At 46.3% G+C, this 16,207-nt stretch overlaps 4 protein-coding genes across 6 annotated transcripts in view; 1 reads left to right on the forward strand and 3 right to left on the reverse strand.

Moving 5' to 3' along the window:
• The window catches only part of LOC121588417 (semaphorin-5A), a 114,207-nt gene extending 107,915 nt beyond the window's left edge, over positions 1–6,292 (reverse strand). For 2 of the 3 annotated variants that reach the window (XM_041906317.1, XM_041906315.1), the window contains exon 1: positions 5,619–6,292. The gene's annotated coding sequence lies outside the window, so the exon portion shown is untranslated. The remainder of the gene's footprint in view (positions 1–5,618) is intronic. The other variant, XM_041906316.1, reaches the window with a different exon arrangement.
• Positions 6,293–8,326: 2,034 nt separating this feature from the next.
• LOC121589517 lies at positions 8,327–9,399 on the reverse strand. The gene is made up of 2 exons (XM_041908491.1): positions 8,892–9,399; positions 8,327–8,814 (listed from the first exon to the last, which is right to left on the reverse strand). The coding sequence occupies exons 1-2, from the start codon at positions 9,389–9,391 to the stop codon at positions 8,673–8,675; spliced, it is 642 nt and encodes a 213-aa protein (XP_041764425.1). The 5' UTR covers positions 9,392–9,399; the 3' UTR covers positions 8,327–8,672.
• Positions 9,400–9,664: 265 nt separating this feature from the next.
• On the reverse strand, positions 9,665–10,399 carry LOC121590247. Its single transcript, XM_041909731.1, has 2 exons — positions 9,891–10,399; positions 9,665–9,814 (listed from the first exon to the last, which is right to left on the reverse strand). The coding sequence occupies exons 1-2, from the start codon at positions 10,397–10,399 to the stop codon at positions 9,673–9,675; spliced, it is 651 nt and encodes a 216-aa protein (XP_041765665.1). The 3' UTR covers positions 9,665–9,672.
• Positions 10,400–12,297: 1,898 nt separating this feature from the next.
• Positions 12,298–13,949, forward strand: LOC121590171 (venom protease-like). Its single transcript, XM_041909605.1, has 2 exons — positions 12,298–12,725; positions 12,794–13,949. The coding sequence occupies exons 1-2, from the start codon at positions 12,447–12,449 to the stop codon at positions 13,820–13,822; spliced, it is 1,308 nt and encodes a 435-aa protein (XP_041765539.1). The 5' UTR covers positions 12,298–12,446; the 3' UTR covers positions 13,823–13,949.
• Positions 13,950–16,207: the final 2,258 nt, after the last annotated feature.

Genomic DNA, 16,207 nt, shown 5'->3' on the forward strand with positions numbered 1-16,207 from the left:
TGAAAGCATGGTAGGTAAACAACACGTCAGCAATTTGTTCACAAGGGATAGGGATTTTACAGGTTTATAATTCGGTCACACTTCTGAAGTGGTCCTAATGTTGAGTGCTTGGGTGTTAAAAAGACTTTGGGAGCATTGAAATAGGTTCGATTTATTGCTCTACCAAAAACCATTCCAACATAAATACAGTTTTTTGTTATATTTCTCCTTTCCTTAACTTGAAGGAGTTGAATCGCTCGGAAATTGGTTTGAAAATGGATTTCTATTAGAAAATCATTACCAGCTAGTTTATTACCAATTGGTAATAACGGCAATTTCCCATGTTTTTGTTCCTTCCCCGCGTCAGCATCTTCTTATTGCTCACTTTAAATTAACGACAACTGCAGCACAAGCGCACGGTCCCACATTACAGGGGCATAATATTAAACCACCCACTTCTGCAGCCACGATTGGTCATAAAACTTCACTCACTTTAGCGCAGACAAGAAGCTGCGGCCCGTACCAACCAAGCTGGAACGGGCGCAACTGTTCTCGCAAAAACAATCAACTGCATCCGATATTCTATTAGCGCAAACTTTCGCCACACAATTGCGGCATTGCGAAGGTGAGGCTGAGCAGGGGAAGGATAGAGCAAAACCCCCGAGACAACTGGCCACCAATTGCGACCCATCACCATCTGTGTGTATTCCATATTTTTTTCGCTCTCGTCACTTGCAACGACCGCAGGCGACGAACGCGGCAATCGTGAGCGTGGCGCGATCGTCTGGTTGAAGATGATGACGACGACGGCGCTATTAAAAATCTCATTTTCTTATCTCAGACCCAGCGCAGACCGAGCTTCATTGGATGGCTCCTTTTCAACCCGTTTCTCTAACACACACACGCATTCAAGGTTCAGGTTCACTTGTCCCACCAAACGGTGGTAAGCGCCCTAGAACGGTTGCCTGCGAGCAAAATCAAAACCTCCCGTTGCAGCATGCACCGCGCGGGGCTGATTAACGGCCGCGGAAATCCACGCCGCAGCAACCGAAACCGGGTGGCTTGTGATTTCTCTTGTGGCAGCCCCTCCGTTCCAGTCCCACTGGTATGTATGGAAATAGTGTAAGTAAGTAATTACAATCATAATAAATGAACAGCGATGATGAGCGAAACCGGCGCGCAGCAGTGCGCCCAAAACGTGCCCCAAGAATTGTTCGCACGCGCGCGCGTGTGTGTGTGTGTTTTTCAATGTGGTGATTAATACTCGTTTCTTGGAGCCTTTCCATTTTTTCCCCCTTCTTGTGAATCACAAAGCGATAGAAGCGAGTTTTAACCTTCGCGCGTGATGGAAATGCTTTGCCATCTGCAGCCGTTGCAGAGTGCACTCTTCAAGTACAAACAGCTGAAAATGACTGTTCTGGTCCTGTTCTGGTCGTTGTTGTTGTCGTTAGCTAAGAACGTGAGTTTCAAAATCGTGCCCAGCTTTCTGCTTTACTTCTGGGTTTGCGTTCCAAACCCTTCAACGAGCGGGGGTTTAACAGCACTTAAGCACATAAGCGGCGTTACGGACGCAGGTTCGCTTAGCTCAGTTATGGCAGCCCCCACTTCAGCATCAGCTACTGATAATGATTGGATTGTGTTTGGACGAAACATTTCAATCGTACACAACGCTTATGCTGTGATGGTGGTGTGTGCAATCTGAAAACAAGGGTAGCATAACATGCTCAGCTATCATCCATATGTTTTCTCTGCTTTCTCTGCCAGAAGGCAACACTTGATGCATAAGTGTCGACTTCTATGTTTTAATCACAAAGCCACATTTGTTCCTCTAATAATGTTTGGAACGTTCCCTTAAAAAAACGCAAAACATTTACGACCGCCTTTTCCAATACAAAAACATTCATCGATGCAACAAACTATTTAAAGCCCGCTAGTAATGCCCGCTAGCTCCCTGCACGGCGGAACAACTTCCCTAACTGTAAGCCTTGACATTACGAGACACCCGTGCAAACGTTCCCGCTAGCTTGAACGTGCTCCCAGCGAGATGTTGGCCTGTCAGTAGAGCTGCAACATTGTGTACTATCTCGCTGGCACCAGCCAGTCCTCCTAAGCGAGCAGCATACAAAGCCAAACAAACGGCAAAATTTTACTAATAACAATAAATAAGCGTATGCGCTGTCTTTTTTCCCAAGTTCTCCGCGCCCAACGCAGTACAATTAGCGTCAAACGCGAACACGAAACAATGCAATGGTCGGGACGTTCTTGACCAAGGACGAATGCGCGTGTTTTAAGGGAATCTCAAAAAAAGACAAAAGACTGCACCACCACCAAAAGGTTGCAAAAATTAGGGGACCCGGGGACACCATAAAACCGGTCGGGTTCGGGGAGTGGAGAGCGATATGCTGCTGATGCCATTCATCAAAAAATGGACAGGCTCACAGCAACAACAGGGACAGTGGTAGTGGTCGCCACGCAAGCCTCGTCTCGTTGCGCTCGGACGGTCACGTTTTTTTCGGAAGGTTCGCTCTCCATGGCCTTGCTGGGGTCTCCTCGCGACGAAAAAGGAACAATCCCCCCCACCACATCCGAGCACGTCCAACCGCGAGGAGAGGAATCTTTCAAGCACGAGCTTCACCCGTACTGGGGTTTTGTGTGGAGAAGATGGCTCGAAATAATTCCTGTTGCCGCAAACAGTTCACAAACGATCGGATGGCCGAAGAAAAAAAACAACCCAAAAACTCCAGAAGGAACTAATATTTCCCTCCGTCCCTCGGTGTGTCTGCTGGTATTGGGTATTGGGGTTTGCGCCAGCGGGCATCTTGTACGAAAGGCATCACGCAACGCGGAACTTTTGGACAGTAACGGCAGCAAAACCGGTACCCGTACGAATCCTACCCTTCTCCTTCTCCACGTAAACCCCCCCGAGGACATACAGGAATGGCAAACATACAGCATAAAACAAAAACAAAAAACCGCCTATCGCCAAATGAGCAAAAGGTTCCAGTTTTTTCTGAAGGTCGTTGCTTAGCGTGTGTTGAAATTCGAACGTGCGTTTGTTTCAAAAATGTTGACCAAATTGATCGATACCTTCGTTGAAGTCAGTTTCTAACGATCATGATAATTGTAACAACATTAAATACTGTAAAAGCTGGAATTACCGTGATATTCGCTTGCTCAATAGAACAAGAATAAATTATACATAAAAAAACTGCCTCAACCCTGTTGATAATTCCTGACAAAGTCTTTAACATAAATAAAACTGAAACCTTCCTCCCCCCCCCCCCCCCCCCCCACATACAATATTGCTGTATCATCTAGAATTTGAGATCCAATCACAGCACAACACATACCACGCATGCGCATCGGTCGAACAAATCGGCGCGAAAAGTAAACAAATCGCACACCCCCTCTGCGCAATTGTTGTTGCTGCGGGTTTGTTTGCGCAACGTTGTGTGCTTTTCACGCCGATCCTCTTGCTGTGCGCACTGTTCGCACATTTTGCCACCACATAAGCCTTTTTATGTGGGGATAACAGACACACACACACACACACACAAAACAGCGATGCTGCTGCCAGAAGTATTTGACATATGCTTTCTTCCATCCTCGACACTTCAACACATTTGCGCGGATGGTGTTCAATAGAATGTGCGCTGTGCGTGATGCCCATTGCGCGCAAATGAGCACGCTTCGGACGCGCTGCTCCGAACTACTGTTGTGTGACGGAAAGGTTCAAATGGCAAACGCTTTAACGATTTAAAACGACTTTAAAGTTTGAGCTCCTTTTGCTGCTTGACTGTTTATGCTGCTGGGAGTTTCATGTAAATCATCCGTACTGGGGATCCTCACAGCAACCAGACCGGCGACCATCATTGGAGATCCTTCCCCGGAGGACCCTTTACATTCCCCGCCTCTCTCTATCTCTCCCTCTCTCTCGTCTCTTCCCTCGCTTCCCGTTCGAAAACAAAACCTCCAAAACTCGCCGCGCGAATCTTCTTCCCCGCGTGTTCGAACGGCACTAAAACGCGTTGGTGTTGTATGTTTGTTTAAAGTTTGGTCACGTTGCTGCGGGCTAAGATGGCACGATCCTCAGACGAACGGCACGATCCCCGGGGGCAACGCTGCAGAGGCAGCCACGAAGGCAAACAGGGGATAAAGTGAACCATCTTGCGGAACACGGCAACACAGGATGCGCAACGACATTGAGAGCAAAACGGAACGGTTTGCAGCTTCAGCCGGCTGTCTGGCACATCAAAAATTGGGCCCACGGCCCACGAGCGATCGGGAACGCAAGGGATCGAGTTGCCCATTTTCAGGGGTCTCCATTTTCCTGCCTCCGGTCCTCTTCTCTCCCGTTCCCTGCTGTGCTGGGGTAAACATGGACCAAATGGACGCATTTAATTAATTGCCCAAGAACAGATTTCGACCATTTTTGGCTGGTGGTACGGCTGGTGGTACGGGCGCCGTGGGGCAGTGTTTTCGTTAATGGAACCTTAGACGCTCCCTTAAAAGCCAATAAACCGAGGAAATGCATTTGCTGATGTTGCTCCGGTTTTGGTAAGTGTGTGTGTGTTTATATGTGCTCTGGTTGATGTATAACCTGCTTCCTTCCTTCTTCGACAAATCATTTCATGATTTGTTGCCTTGTTAAGACGTTTTTTTTTCGTCTGCACTATAAATACTGATTTCGTGTTATTTTGCAACAAAGTTTTTAATTTAAATTATGAATTATTTAAACATATTGATTGCATTGTGTTTCGTTGCATATTTATGGCGCTTGCTGCAAGCAAACTGCGATCGTTACTCCTAATTAAAAACTATAAATGTTGAACTGATGAACAAAATTTTGCTACAAAATGATACAACACATACCCGCCAAAATGCTAAAATGCGTCTCCCACCCAACATAAATTATAAAATATTGCGAAATTGTTGCTCAAACTCCCACCCTTTCTGTAAAGCTCAACCGCTGCAACTGATTTGCATTGGACACCTCTTCATACAAACGGCTACATCATACATCGATTTTCGAGCAGTCAGCAGTTTGGGGCTGCTCTTTTTTTTTTGCTGGTAAAAAACTGTTGCTAATAATCGTAAACCACCAGACCGATATGGAAATAGTTGTCGTAAAACGCACACGATTCTCGCACGCACGAGACGAGGCCAAGTTCAAATCAACAGCAAACGGTACACGACAATGGTTCCGAAAAAAGAGGAAAGGCGTGCTAAGAATTGATCGCGGTAGATCCACCGAGATCCACCTTCTTCAACCGCTTGGCAGGATACTGCTCCAGGCGGCCCCAACAACGACCCGAAAAGCCTCACTCGGCACTTTTTGTCTGAACTAAAAATCAACTTTAGCCGTGACGCGGTCGCGACTCGGCTGCGCACAGAATTATTTGCATACAAATCACAACGCCCGGGTTCCAGTTTTACACCCCGTGTACCCCGGGCACGGCGAAATATGCGCCATTAAAACCCTGTCCTGTCCATTCCAGCCCCCTCCAAACTGGACGCCATTTGGTTGTGTTTGCGTTGCGGGGTTAGGTTAGAATCTATTTATTTCCCCAATCAGGTTAAAGTTGATGGAATGCTCCACTCATTCGGTTCTGTTCTGTTCCGCATTTTATCTCGCTTACCTTTTCCCGTGACTGTGTGAAGGATGCTATCCAAATATGTTGCCGATGTGTTTGATATAATTCAATTTTATATTAATTCTAAAACACTCTTCCACTAATTGGTGTACAATTTTTTCACACTCTTAAACACAACTAATCATTGCACAGCAACAAAAACAAGCACCACTTCTTGTACTTACATGTTTTACCAATTTTTGCAACGCACTACAAACTCTTTCACCGCTTACAATCAAATCACGCCACAACTGCACAATTTGCTGGAGCCAGACGCACTTCTAACACTTGCGTGGTGGGTACGCCACCACCTCCGCCGCGACCTGGGAGGTGCCGTTTAAAAATAAACCTCATGCGCACACATTCGAAGGCTTTCCTCGAAGCCAAGATTCACCTTCTATCATAATTTGTGCCCGTCTGTACAAACTCTGTTATAAAATGCACTACTACTAGTTGGCCGTAGCTGGCGCTTGATTTATTTTACACACTGATCAACGAATCTGTTCACCGTCACCGTTCGAGATCGCGCGATGTGTCTGTGGACGCGTCAAGGCGCACACGACACGCATAGAACACTTGGGCTCGACGCGTAACAACGAGCGCCACCGATAACCGAGCGCAGCAACCGACCGACCGACCGACCGTTGCGACGATAGAGCAAAGACTTACAGTGGTTGTGTCGAGCTGGAAGACAGATTAAACCGTCGCGTTCCCTCTCTGCACCACACGTGCCGGAGCAGACGCTCGCTGTGCTTGTGTGCGTTTGTACGCATTGGCGTAGCACTTGCGCACGCTGAGCATACGTTAGAAAATAGAAGGCCAAAATAATAAGGTATTATTTGTTTCTAAAAAAAAATGTCGAAAAGATATTTAGGAAAATTCATATTTTCTATTTCAAACATTATTTTTTTGGACAAATTTCTTATATGCCACATTCGTTTCAAATAGACCGTGTTTAAATAAGAATTTCATATTTGGACAAGTAATCCCAAAATAATGAAATAATGTTCTTTCATTTTAAAACTAATGCTTTTAAGATCCAGATAAATGCTCACAACTACTAAGAATAACTATATTTACTACTGTAACCTGATGGAATTGTGCAACACTAAACAAATTTTCCTACGCCATTGAACCTTTGAATTCCGCCGTGAACGTTTCTTATTTTCGACAAAGTTTTTTTGCTTCTAATTTTCATCCCCCAACGGCCCATTGTGGTGTGGTGTTAAATGTGTGCGTGCGAGGCTCGCGTAGCCACCACAGCCGCGCGGCAACGACCGCCAGAGAACCGGCAAAGAAAACACATGCGGCTCGAGTAACGCATTTCACCCGTGCGCGCGAGAGAACCGGTTATGTTTACCTTTTGTTTCGTTAGCGTAAGTGGGCTTCTCCCGCGGAAAAGGGTTCGCTGGGGCTGTAGGGAGTGGGAGATCGATCGGTGGGAGGAGTGGGCTTGTTGCCATGGATGCTTTAATACAGGGTAGTCAAACTAACGCAAACGCTTTAACAGTTTGTACCAGGTTCACTCGTTTTAAAGGGACAAAGTTACGTTTCAAAAAGAAATTGAACATTTTAAGTATTTTGTTATTGAAAGTGTTAGAAAAAAAGCAATAGGGACTTGATATTTGCTAATGTTTCACTAGTAATTTGACATGACTGTTTTAGCCCCGCTTCGGGAAGCGTGTAGAATTAATGAGAGGCTGGCAAACGGTACACAAACACACACAAATGGAATAGGAATAAATATCATTTCAGGGGTTTTCAAAGTACAAGTTCTTTTTTTTTAGTGTTAACTTTAAAAGTTTTTGATAAACATCAAATAACGTCTGAATAATGTGTACGATTTTTCTTAAGGCCGGGCTACATTGATCGTACTCACAAGCGTAATTTTGATTTTCACTAGCGCATCTGTCGGCGGCTGACCGAAGCATTTTGCCAAACAATTTGGAGCCGCTCCAGAAAATACATTATTTTTCCATGTTTTTTACTTAAATCGGAGGAGAAAAGTTTTGTAAAACGTAGATACACATGTTTTGCACGCATTGCATCCATTTTTGCAATGGAAAACGATGGAAAAACTACTTAATTTTGAGATCCGGCGTGACCATTCCCTCGATGACCAAAAAAAGCTTCCACCAGCCGCCGCCAGATGCGCTAGTGAAAATCAAAATTACGCTTGCGAGTACGATCAATGTAGCCCGGCCTTTAGATAAAAACTACAGTAATTTAATTTTACTCTTAACATGTTCATTAGATTAAGCCAGACCCTCCTGCTCATATACATAATTTTAAACTACTTTACCAACATCTGTAGCTCAGATAACAAGCAGAAATGGTGAGCCTCAGGCTTCTGTTGAAGTGTTTAAGAAATGCCGAAGTTGTCCCTTTTTTAATTAGCATGAAGACTGGTGATGGGGTGTTCTGTAACATAATATACCATGGTAGCATCAATCTTTGTGTCCTAGAAATCATGAAATTAGCTAGTAACGTCATAACATGTTGTCGTTTTCTCGCAGTAAAATAATTATTGTTGATGTTTTCGAGATGTTTCTCCAAGAAAGTATAATCGCTACATTAGACAGTAAGTGTTTCGTTAGTCTATTAGTCCATCTAAAATCTGAAAAGTATGAGTGTGGCACAGATGGTGAAGGCACACATAAAACAAAACCTGCCTAAATATCATACTTTTACTGAAAAACAACTTTAATGTGATATTCACACAAAACTCCATTTTTATTTACGGTTAAACTTAAAATTACTACCACAACTTATAAAACATTTCTTATCCTTTCTTAGTGTTACGACCTGCGTGGAGATGCGTGTAACGTGTAACCGGCTTAGTTAGCTTAGCACTTACTATGGAGTGTTGCTCTGATTGGGGTTTGAAGCCATCTATAAAGTCTTCTTGGAGTTAACCCGCCTATTCGATAGACCACCGAGGCGCAATACGCAAATTAATAACTTTGGAGGTAGAAGAGACCTTCCCGTGCCCCATCTTAATTATTATTACTTAACAGTAGTGAATGTTTATACACCTAATAACGTCACTGCCACACCTGCTCACACATTGATCGCACTAATAGTATCTAGCAACCCATGCCCTAGCGGACACTCGGCATACATCCTCCGGCAGTCCACACCATTCGCTCCATATTGGCGGGCCAACGTGTACTCGCTGCCCAGCTGATCGGTCTCGTGTGGTCTGCAAAACAGAACGGAAATGCCCAGCCCCATTAATACAACACGGTATCGCAGCACGTAAGCGCACCTGTAACCTACGTGAACACAACTTCAAACAGCTCGCCAACAAGCCCATTATGGCGTAGTGGCGTTTCCGCCACCTCACAGATCGTGCGCAGCAAGCAGGAGCGTCCGTTACGGTTCCAGCCGGTCAGCATGCGCTCCACCAGCTCGTAGAACTGCTTCCGGCTCGTGTCCGTGTACTCACTATTGGCACGGTTCTTAAAGATCGATTCCGGCCGGGGGAAGATAATGGCGGGCAGGATGCGATAGTTGGCCTGTACGTTCAGCGACATGTTCAAGCTGCGCGGCAGCGGATGGTGAAAGCGGATCGGAGCGAGAAAGCCGAACACCATCTTCGCCACACCGCCGTTGATGGGATAGCTCAGTATCCAGCGTTTGGAGCGCTGGGAAAGGACACGATTCGCTGGACACTGGGGCGCTTCGGATGCGTCGACGATCAGGCTGGACGACAGCAGCAGAAGCGAAAGGCCGATGGCGACGTACAGTGGTTTCAAACGTAACCGTAAGAGACTCATACTTGCGGACACTGATGCTCTTGGAATGGCCGAAAATGTGAGACTAATGGCACGAACGGTGTCTTCTTGTGCAGAGAGCCATCTCCAAAATAGGGTTATTGTCTTACTGATGCTAATTGTCTAAATTGGGCACAGATTCGTGAACGTATCTGGAGCATATCGGAACCAAATTCTAGATTTCGTGTGTTAACTTTCACTCGATTTTGGAACAGCAAGATACCAATCCAAGAATTTCTTATCATAGAGTGTAGAGATTCAACATTATTATCATAGGTTAAGATTTAAACGAAAACTGTTGACACGTGATCTAGCATTCCCATACCCCACGGACAGGAGTCGTACACTCGCAAACAATCAACACCATTCGCACCATACCTCCGTGCCATTAGGAATTCCGATGGCAGTACATCCGATTCTTGGGGCCTAAAAGCGACAAAAAAACACACACACACACTCTAATTACAATCGCGTTTACGTCTGATTTCCCATACAAACTCACGTAAATATCACATCCAGCAGCTCCCCAACCAGCCCGTTATGATGCAGCGGTGTGTCCGCCACTTCACACACCGTCCGCAGCAAACACTCGCGTGCCGTTCGATTCGTCCCCAGCACCATCTGCAGGATCTTTTCCAGCACACCGTACACCTGCTGCCGACTGTTCGGATCGGCATAGCGCTCCAGCTCGCGATTGCCGAAGATCGACTCCGGCCGGGGGAATATTATGTTCGGACTGATCGCATAGTTGGCCTGCACATTGATGCCGAGGTTGAGGCTGCGTGGCAGTGGATGATGGAAACGAACCGGTGCCAGAAATCCGAGAATCATCTTCGCTAGGCCACCATTGATTGGGAAGCTTATTAGTCGTTTGGCACGAGCCAGCGGTACGGTCGCGTTGTCCATGCGATCGAGCGAGCTTACGCCCGCCGGCGCCTGAAGATGCCAGCACACGAGCAGCAGGATAAGCGGGAACGACGATAAGCGGCGAAAACGGTTGAAGGGGAACATTTTCACAGCACCTGCACGGTACACCATCGGACCTGCGCAGCCTGATTCGCGTGATCTAACGACGACAACCTGTTGACTGGCAATTATCCGGCCAGCATCAATCCGACGACAAATCTCATCCACTGCATCCTCACTGCATCCCTACACACACAAACACGCGCGCCCCCTCGGGATTGTGGGAAACTGTGGAAAAGCAAATTTGCGCTTAACTGATGGTGTTTGTTAATTAGACGCGGTACATAATTGGATCAAATTAACCGTCGACCTACTCCTGTTACGCATGCGAGCATATGAGAACGGCTGCTTGGCCGGGGAGGAATAGGGATGAGCTTGTTGTCCGTTCCTTTTAGCGATCGACGGTCTCGTCGGTAAACGACACGCAGTGCGTCATGCCCGAGTAGCCCTGTAACGACTCAATACGTCATACGCCGTTGTTGCAATTTGTGGTCGAGATTTATGTCAACACCATGTTGCGCTGGGAAGCGAATGGGCCGCAACAATCATTAAATAGTAAGCGTTTGTGCGCTGCAGAAGTCGAGTTCGTTCAGGGTGCTGAGCAATGCAATGTTTTGAAAAGTAAAAATATAATTTAATGTTGGCTTTTGTTTCTTTGCTCTTTCTGAAATTATTTCTTTATTTCGTGGTTTATTGAATTTTTCATCAAGAAAGTCATTAATGCTCTAAGAATGTTATACGTCAATCCTGTTTTCTTAACTCTTCCTTCATCTTATTATTTTCGTTTGCACTTTTCTGATGTTATTTTACACAAGAGTCAAATAATGAAAGTAAAAAAAAAAATTAAACCACATTCGGAACCTACAGTTTATTAATAATTTTAATTATTTTGCAGATCTTGTGAAGAAATTTAAATTATTTTGCTAAATAAGTATGATACTCAATATTAGGAAATAATCGAGAAATGAAAGAATATTTGAAAAAAATTAATGGATATTAAATACTCTGGTTTGATTCCAGTAAGATTCGCAAACATCATTTTCCTGAAAGTATTCGCTAATGACGAAATAATTTGAATCTTTGTTTCCAACTGCCCACAGCTTGTGCGCAATCTTGCACGCCACTAGCTCGTAACGCTTTGTAACGGTAGCAAACCGTTACAGGTTAAATTGACTGTTTACTTGTACACGTTTGCAGGTTTTATGTATCGATCGATTGACTATTTACATAGTGTAATGGAATCGGAATAAAATTGGTAAAACATTAGATGTACTGTAATATGTATCTTAAAAACATATAAAGGATAGTCCTTTCCTGGCTTAAACATTTTTAAAATGTTCCACAAAGCCTTCAATATTGCTTCTCCAAGCATTAGTTTAGACCGAATGCTCAAATTGTCTAATGATGAATGGGATTTTAAAACAACATTAGTTTCAAATGAGGGTCATAACCTAGACATTTGCATGTTTCTAACAGCTGGCTGCTAGCACCACGCCCATTCAACTATGATGGCTTAATTTATGAGCCTGCAGCGTGGTTAATATGCCGCTCACACCGAAACAAACTTATCGCCAAACAGTACCAGCTTTGCATTTTAATGTTCTTTACCACCTCCAGCCGTTCGCGAAACGGTTTGCAACTAAAACAAAACGAACAAATAAACGATCACCATAATGCATAACATCATTTTCATTATCATAGCATACTATAGTGACCCTCGACCGAATATAGTTGTACGAACTGTATGGGGAGAGTAGGAGAAAGGAGACGCGAACAAAAACTGCAAACAGATTTGGCCCCATTTCTCTCCCAAGTGATAAGAGATGTGTCGCCCGGCGTCGGCCCGAAACACCAACCACGGATCGGACCACGATCGGGCCTGGGGAACGAGTTTCGCGCTCGTTCATACTGCAGCCTCCCCAAAGCGTCATCGTCCCACGCAAATGTCGATAAGTATGCCCGACCCCAGTGCCAAACCGCCAGCAGATTGTAGCAGGGAAGCAAGCGTTGGGCATCAGTCAGTTGGGACGCGTTAGTTCGGTGTCGTGAATGCACGCTGCCACACGTCAACACGGTGTGTTACAACTTCAGGATGACTTTAACACTGCAGGTGGCAGTGCCGGTGCTGCTGTTCTTCGCTACCACCGTGTGCGGACTTAGCATTGTTCGTGATCAGGACACGATTGAGCAGCTGTTCAATGTGAACGACGTAGATCAAACGCTCGTCGAGGAAGATCATGGAGTGGCTGGCGTGGCCATCCCGAAAGTGCATCGATTGAACTTTGCCGAACGGAAGCAGCAACGGCAGAGCAAACATCTCGATCTAAATGAGCTGGAGCGTAAAAGACGAGCAACTGAAGGAAGTGGCGGAGTAAGTATAAGCTTCGAGCTAATTTTGATTACTTCTAATGCGAAACCTAATCTCTCTTTTTCCTAAAGAAATCATCCACCAAGGGTAAGGAATGTCGCACACGGGCCGGTGAGAAGGGCCACTGCACGCGCTACCAAAGCTGCAAGGGTCCGGAGCTGAAGGACAACGTGTGGTCCGTTCTGCAGCATCTGTGCATTGTCGAGGGCATCAGTGTCGGTATCTGCTGCCCCGATGTGGTGCAAGAGGGCCATGGGCCCGAGTTTTCCGTCCGTCTGCCAGCCACGGCCGACTCGTACGATGACGTCGACGGGCTGGGTGATGGACCGACGGCCCGCGATGCCACCGTGCGGCCGGAAGAGCGTGGCTGCGGTCTATCCACCAAGCAGCTGTCCAAGATTGCTGGCGGTCGTCCGGCCGATTCCAACGAGTGGCCCTGGATGGTAGCGCTCGTCAGCTCACGTGCGTCCTTCTGCGGCGGTGTGCTCATCACGGACCGGCACGTCCTCACCGCGGCACACTGTGTGATGAACCTGAAGCTGACGCAGTTCGTGGTGCGGCTCGGCGAGTACGACTTCAAGCAGTTCAACGAAACGCGCTACCGAGACTTTCGGGTGGCGGAAATTCGGGCACACGCAGACTTCGATCAGATCAGCTACGAGAACGATATCGCGATGCTGAAGCTGATACAGCCGTCCTTCTTTAACTCGTACATCTGGCCGATCTGTATGCCGCCGCTCGATGACGCGTGGACTGGGTATCAGGCGGTCGTGACCGGGTGGGGCACACAGTTCTTCGGTGGACCGCATTCGCCTGTGCTGATGGAGGTGAGGATACCGATCTGGTCGAACCAGGAGTGTCAGGAGGTGTACGTGAACCGGATCTACAATACGACGCTGTGTGCGGGCGAGTACGATGGTGGTAAGGATTCGTGCCAGGGCGACAGTGGTGGACCGCTGATGATACAGCTGCCCAACCGGCGCTGGGCGGTGGTGGGCATCGTGTCGTGGGGCATACGCTGCGGGGAAGCGAACCATCCCGGTATCTACACGCGCGTCAGCTCCTACGTGCGGTGGATCATTGAGAATGCAGTGTTCTAGAAGGGAGGCGAGCAGCCGCTGATGCATTTGCACTTGGGGCTTATTGAGTGGCTGTTTGGCGAGAGAATGTCACCAGCCCTGTTTCTAAGAAAATAAATACATTTTGGTAATCAAATGCCAATCACTCGTGGTTTTGTTGCAACTGTATTTGAGGTCTCTTTGTACGGTCTATGAACGATTTTTAGACTTTTTATAGCACGTGGTGGTGAGTGCGATGCGTCATGAACCAGTCATCCTTACAACATGATCTCGGCCACTGTCAGAATATCCAGTCCACCATACAACTCAGAAACTGCTTGAGACGTCCTTCATCTCTAATGGAGACATCAATGTCAAATCAGAAACAGCGTTGTTACATTTTCCCAGAGCTACTGTTACCAAAGTGATGAAAAATTGAAATTGATAAACACTATCGTCTTTAATGTCTCACATTAAATGTACAAAGATAGCAGAAGCGACTTCTGGTAAAATAGCGCGTTCTTCGAACTCCATAAAATCCCGAAATACAAAAGACTTCAAAAGAGTTTGCAACACACAACACGATCGAGTCAGAGCGCCTTGCAAGCTCTATGTTAATCGAATTGAATACCAAATTTGTATGATCTTCTGATGATCAATTAGTGTTAATAAGAACTCCCCTCCGCTGAAGAGATCATTTTGGCACGTCGTTTTGAGTTACATTTATATGCATCCTTGTCTTAGCATGTCTGGCATTCTTTACAGGCATTTCAAAGCCTTTATACTTCTTCTATGGTCTCTATGAAACATTCAATTTGGAAGTTATGTGAACAAACATCGACTTCTCTTTTGGGGACATTGAAAAAAAACACAAAATTAACACCTAAAAGCACATTTTTCAATCACTTCCTTCCTACTCGCTAAGAAATGACCTGCTAACACGATAAAAAGAGGAAAGGGCTAAAACTCCTCACCCAAACTCCAAACTGTGCCCAAAATCGATCGATGCAGCCAAACAAAGCAAAACCGGCCAGAATAGAAACAAAAGGACCAACGAAAGTCATTCAACCTTATTATCACTTTCTTAGACACCCTTTCAACGCGCTCTCTCCAGCCGTAACGTGAAACCCATTGCGCCTTCATTGCACCTTCACCGGGTCGGGCTGCTTGTGCCGTTTTGCTTCTGTTTTTCGTTTCGCTTTTCAGTTGCCAAAGTTGCCCAAAAATATTCCCTCCAGGCCCGGGCACGCGATTTGTCGCCGAAAAGTCGTACCGAGCGCGCCGAAAGCGCGCCCGTTATTGAAGTTTTGTGAAGACATCACACACCATTTCCATCCAAAAAAAAAAAGGGGGAGCATGTGACGAAATGGATTCTCCCCTTCCTTCCCTCGGTACCACCCATTCCATCGCACTCAATCAAAGATGGTAGGGTAAAGTTTTGCTCCTGCAATCTTCAAACTATCGATTGAACTATATGGCGGCGGCATGATTTCGGTGTGAGCAGCCGACGCTGCTGTGCAGCCCATTGCTGCTAGAAAGGATATTAAAAAAACGGTAGATTCGCCAGCACACCATCGGCGGCTTCATAAACACGCCATGCAAGTGTGAAATTGAATCTATCCATCGCCCATGCCAACGAAACGGTTGCGATCGTGTGGGTAAATGGTTTTATTATCTCCCATGCTGTGCGAGCTGCTATAGCGTGCTCAGGGCTCATTAAGGGCGCTTGAGTTTTGCTGTACGCCACCCCAAAACACCTCACACACACACACACTTGGCACGATAAATGCGATTTACACCTTCGCACCGATGATCACGTGTGCCTGCTACGCTGCTGCTCGGGACTGCTTTCTATGGAATATCATAAATGGACATCTAAATTGCTTCGGTGCACCGATCCGTATGCTCATCGCTTCAAGGCGAGTGCGCGTTGATTACAATTCCCGTTCCGGAGAGAACGTGTCCTGTGCAAGCTTCTGGACGGATGCCACGCGGCAAGGGATCAACGGAGTAAATTGTACTCAAGGCTATGAACCTTCGGTACCTTCTGCCGTGTCCTTCCCAGCTATCGAACGCAAAGCATCGAGCCACTGGTTTATAAAATAAAAACGCAAATTCGCAAACAACCGTCGCATGGGTCCATCGGGAGCAGCTTTTTGACTGACAGCAATAAATGGGGCTTCGCACTTAACGCCACACCCGCCTAGCAGCGTCGTGCTGAAGCTTTAGCGGAACAATCTACAGCCCGCCCAAGTGTCGGCTGTACCGAGTAAGTGTGTCTTGATTGTGTGTCTGTTTTGCAACATTCTAACCTTACCTATGCTAATTACATGCCTCACATGCGACCGTTTACAGTTAGCATTGGAAATAGACAAGCTGATCGTACTTCTTCTTTCTTGCGTATAAATGATACATTCACGATCCCAT

The sequence above is a fragment of the Anopheles merus genome, chromosome 2R (genome assembly GCF_017562075.2).
Source record: "Anopheles merus strain MAF chromosome 2R, AmerM5.1, whole genome shotgun sequence".
Lineage (NCBI taxonomy): Eukaryota > Metazoa > Arthropoda > Insecta > Diptera > Culicidae > Anopheles > Anopheles merus.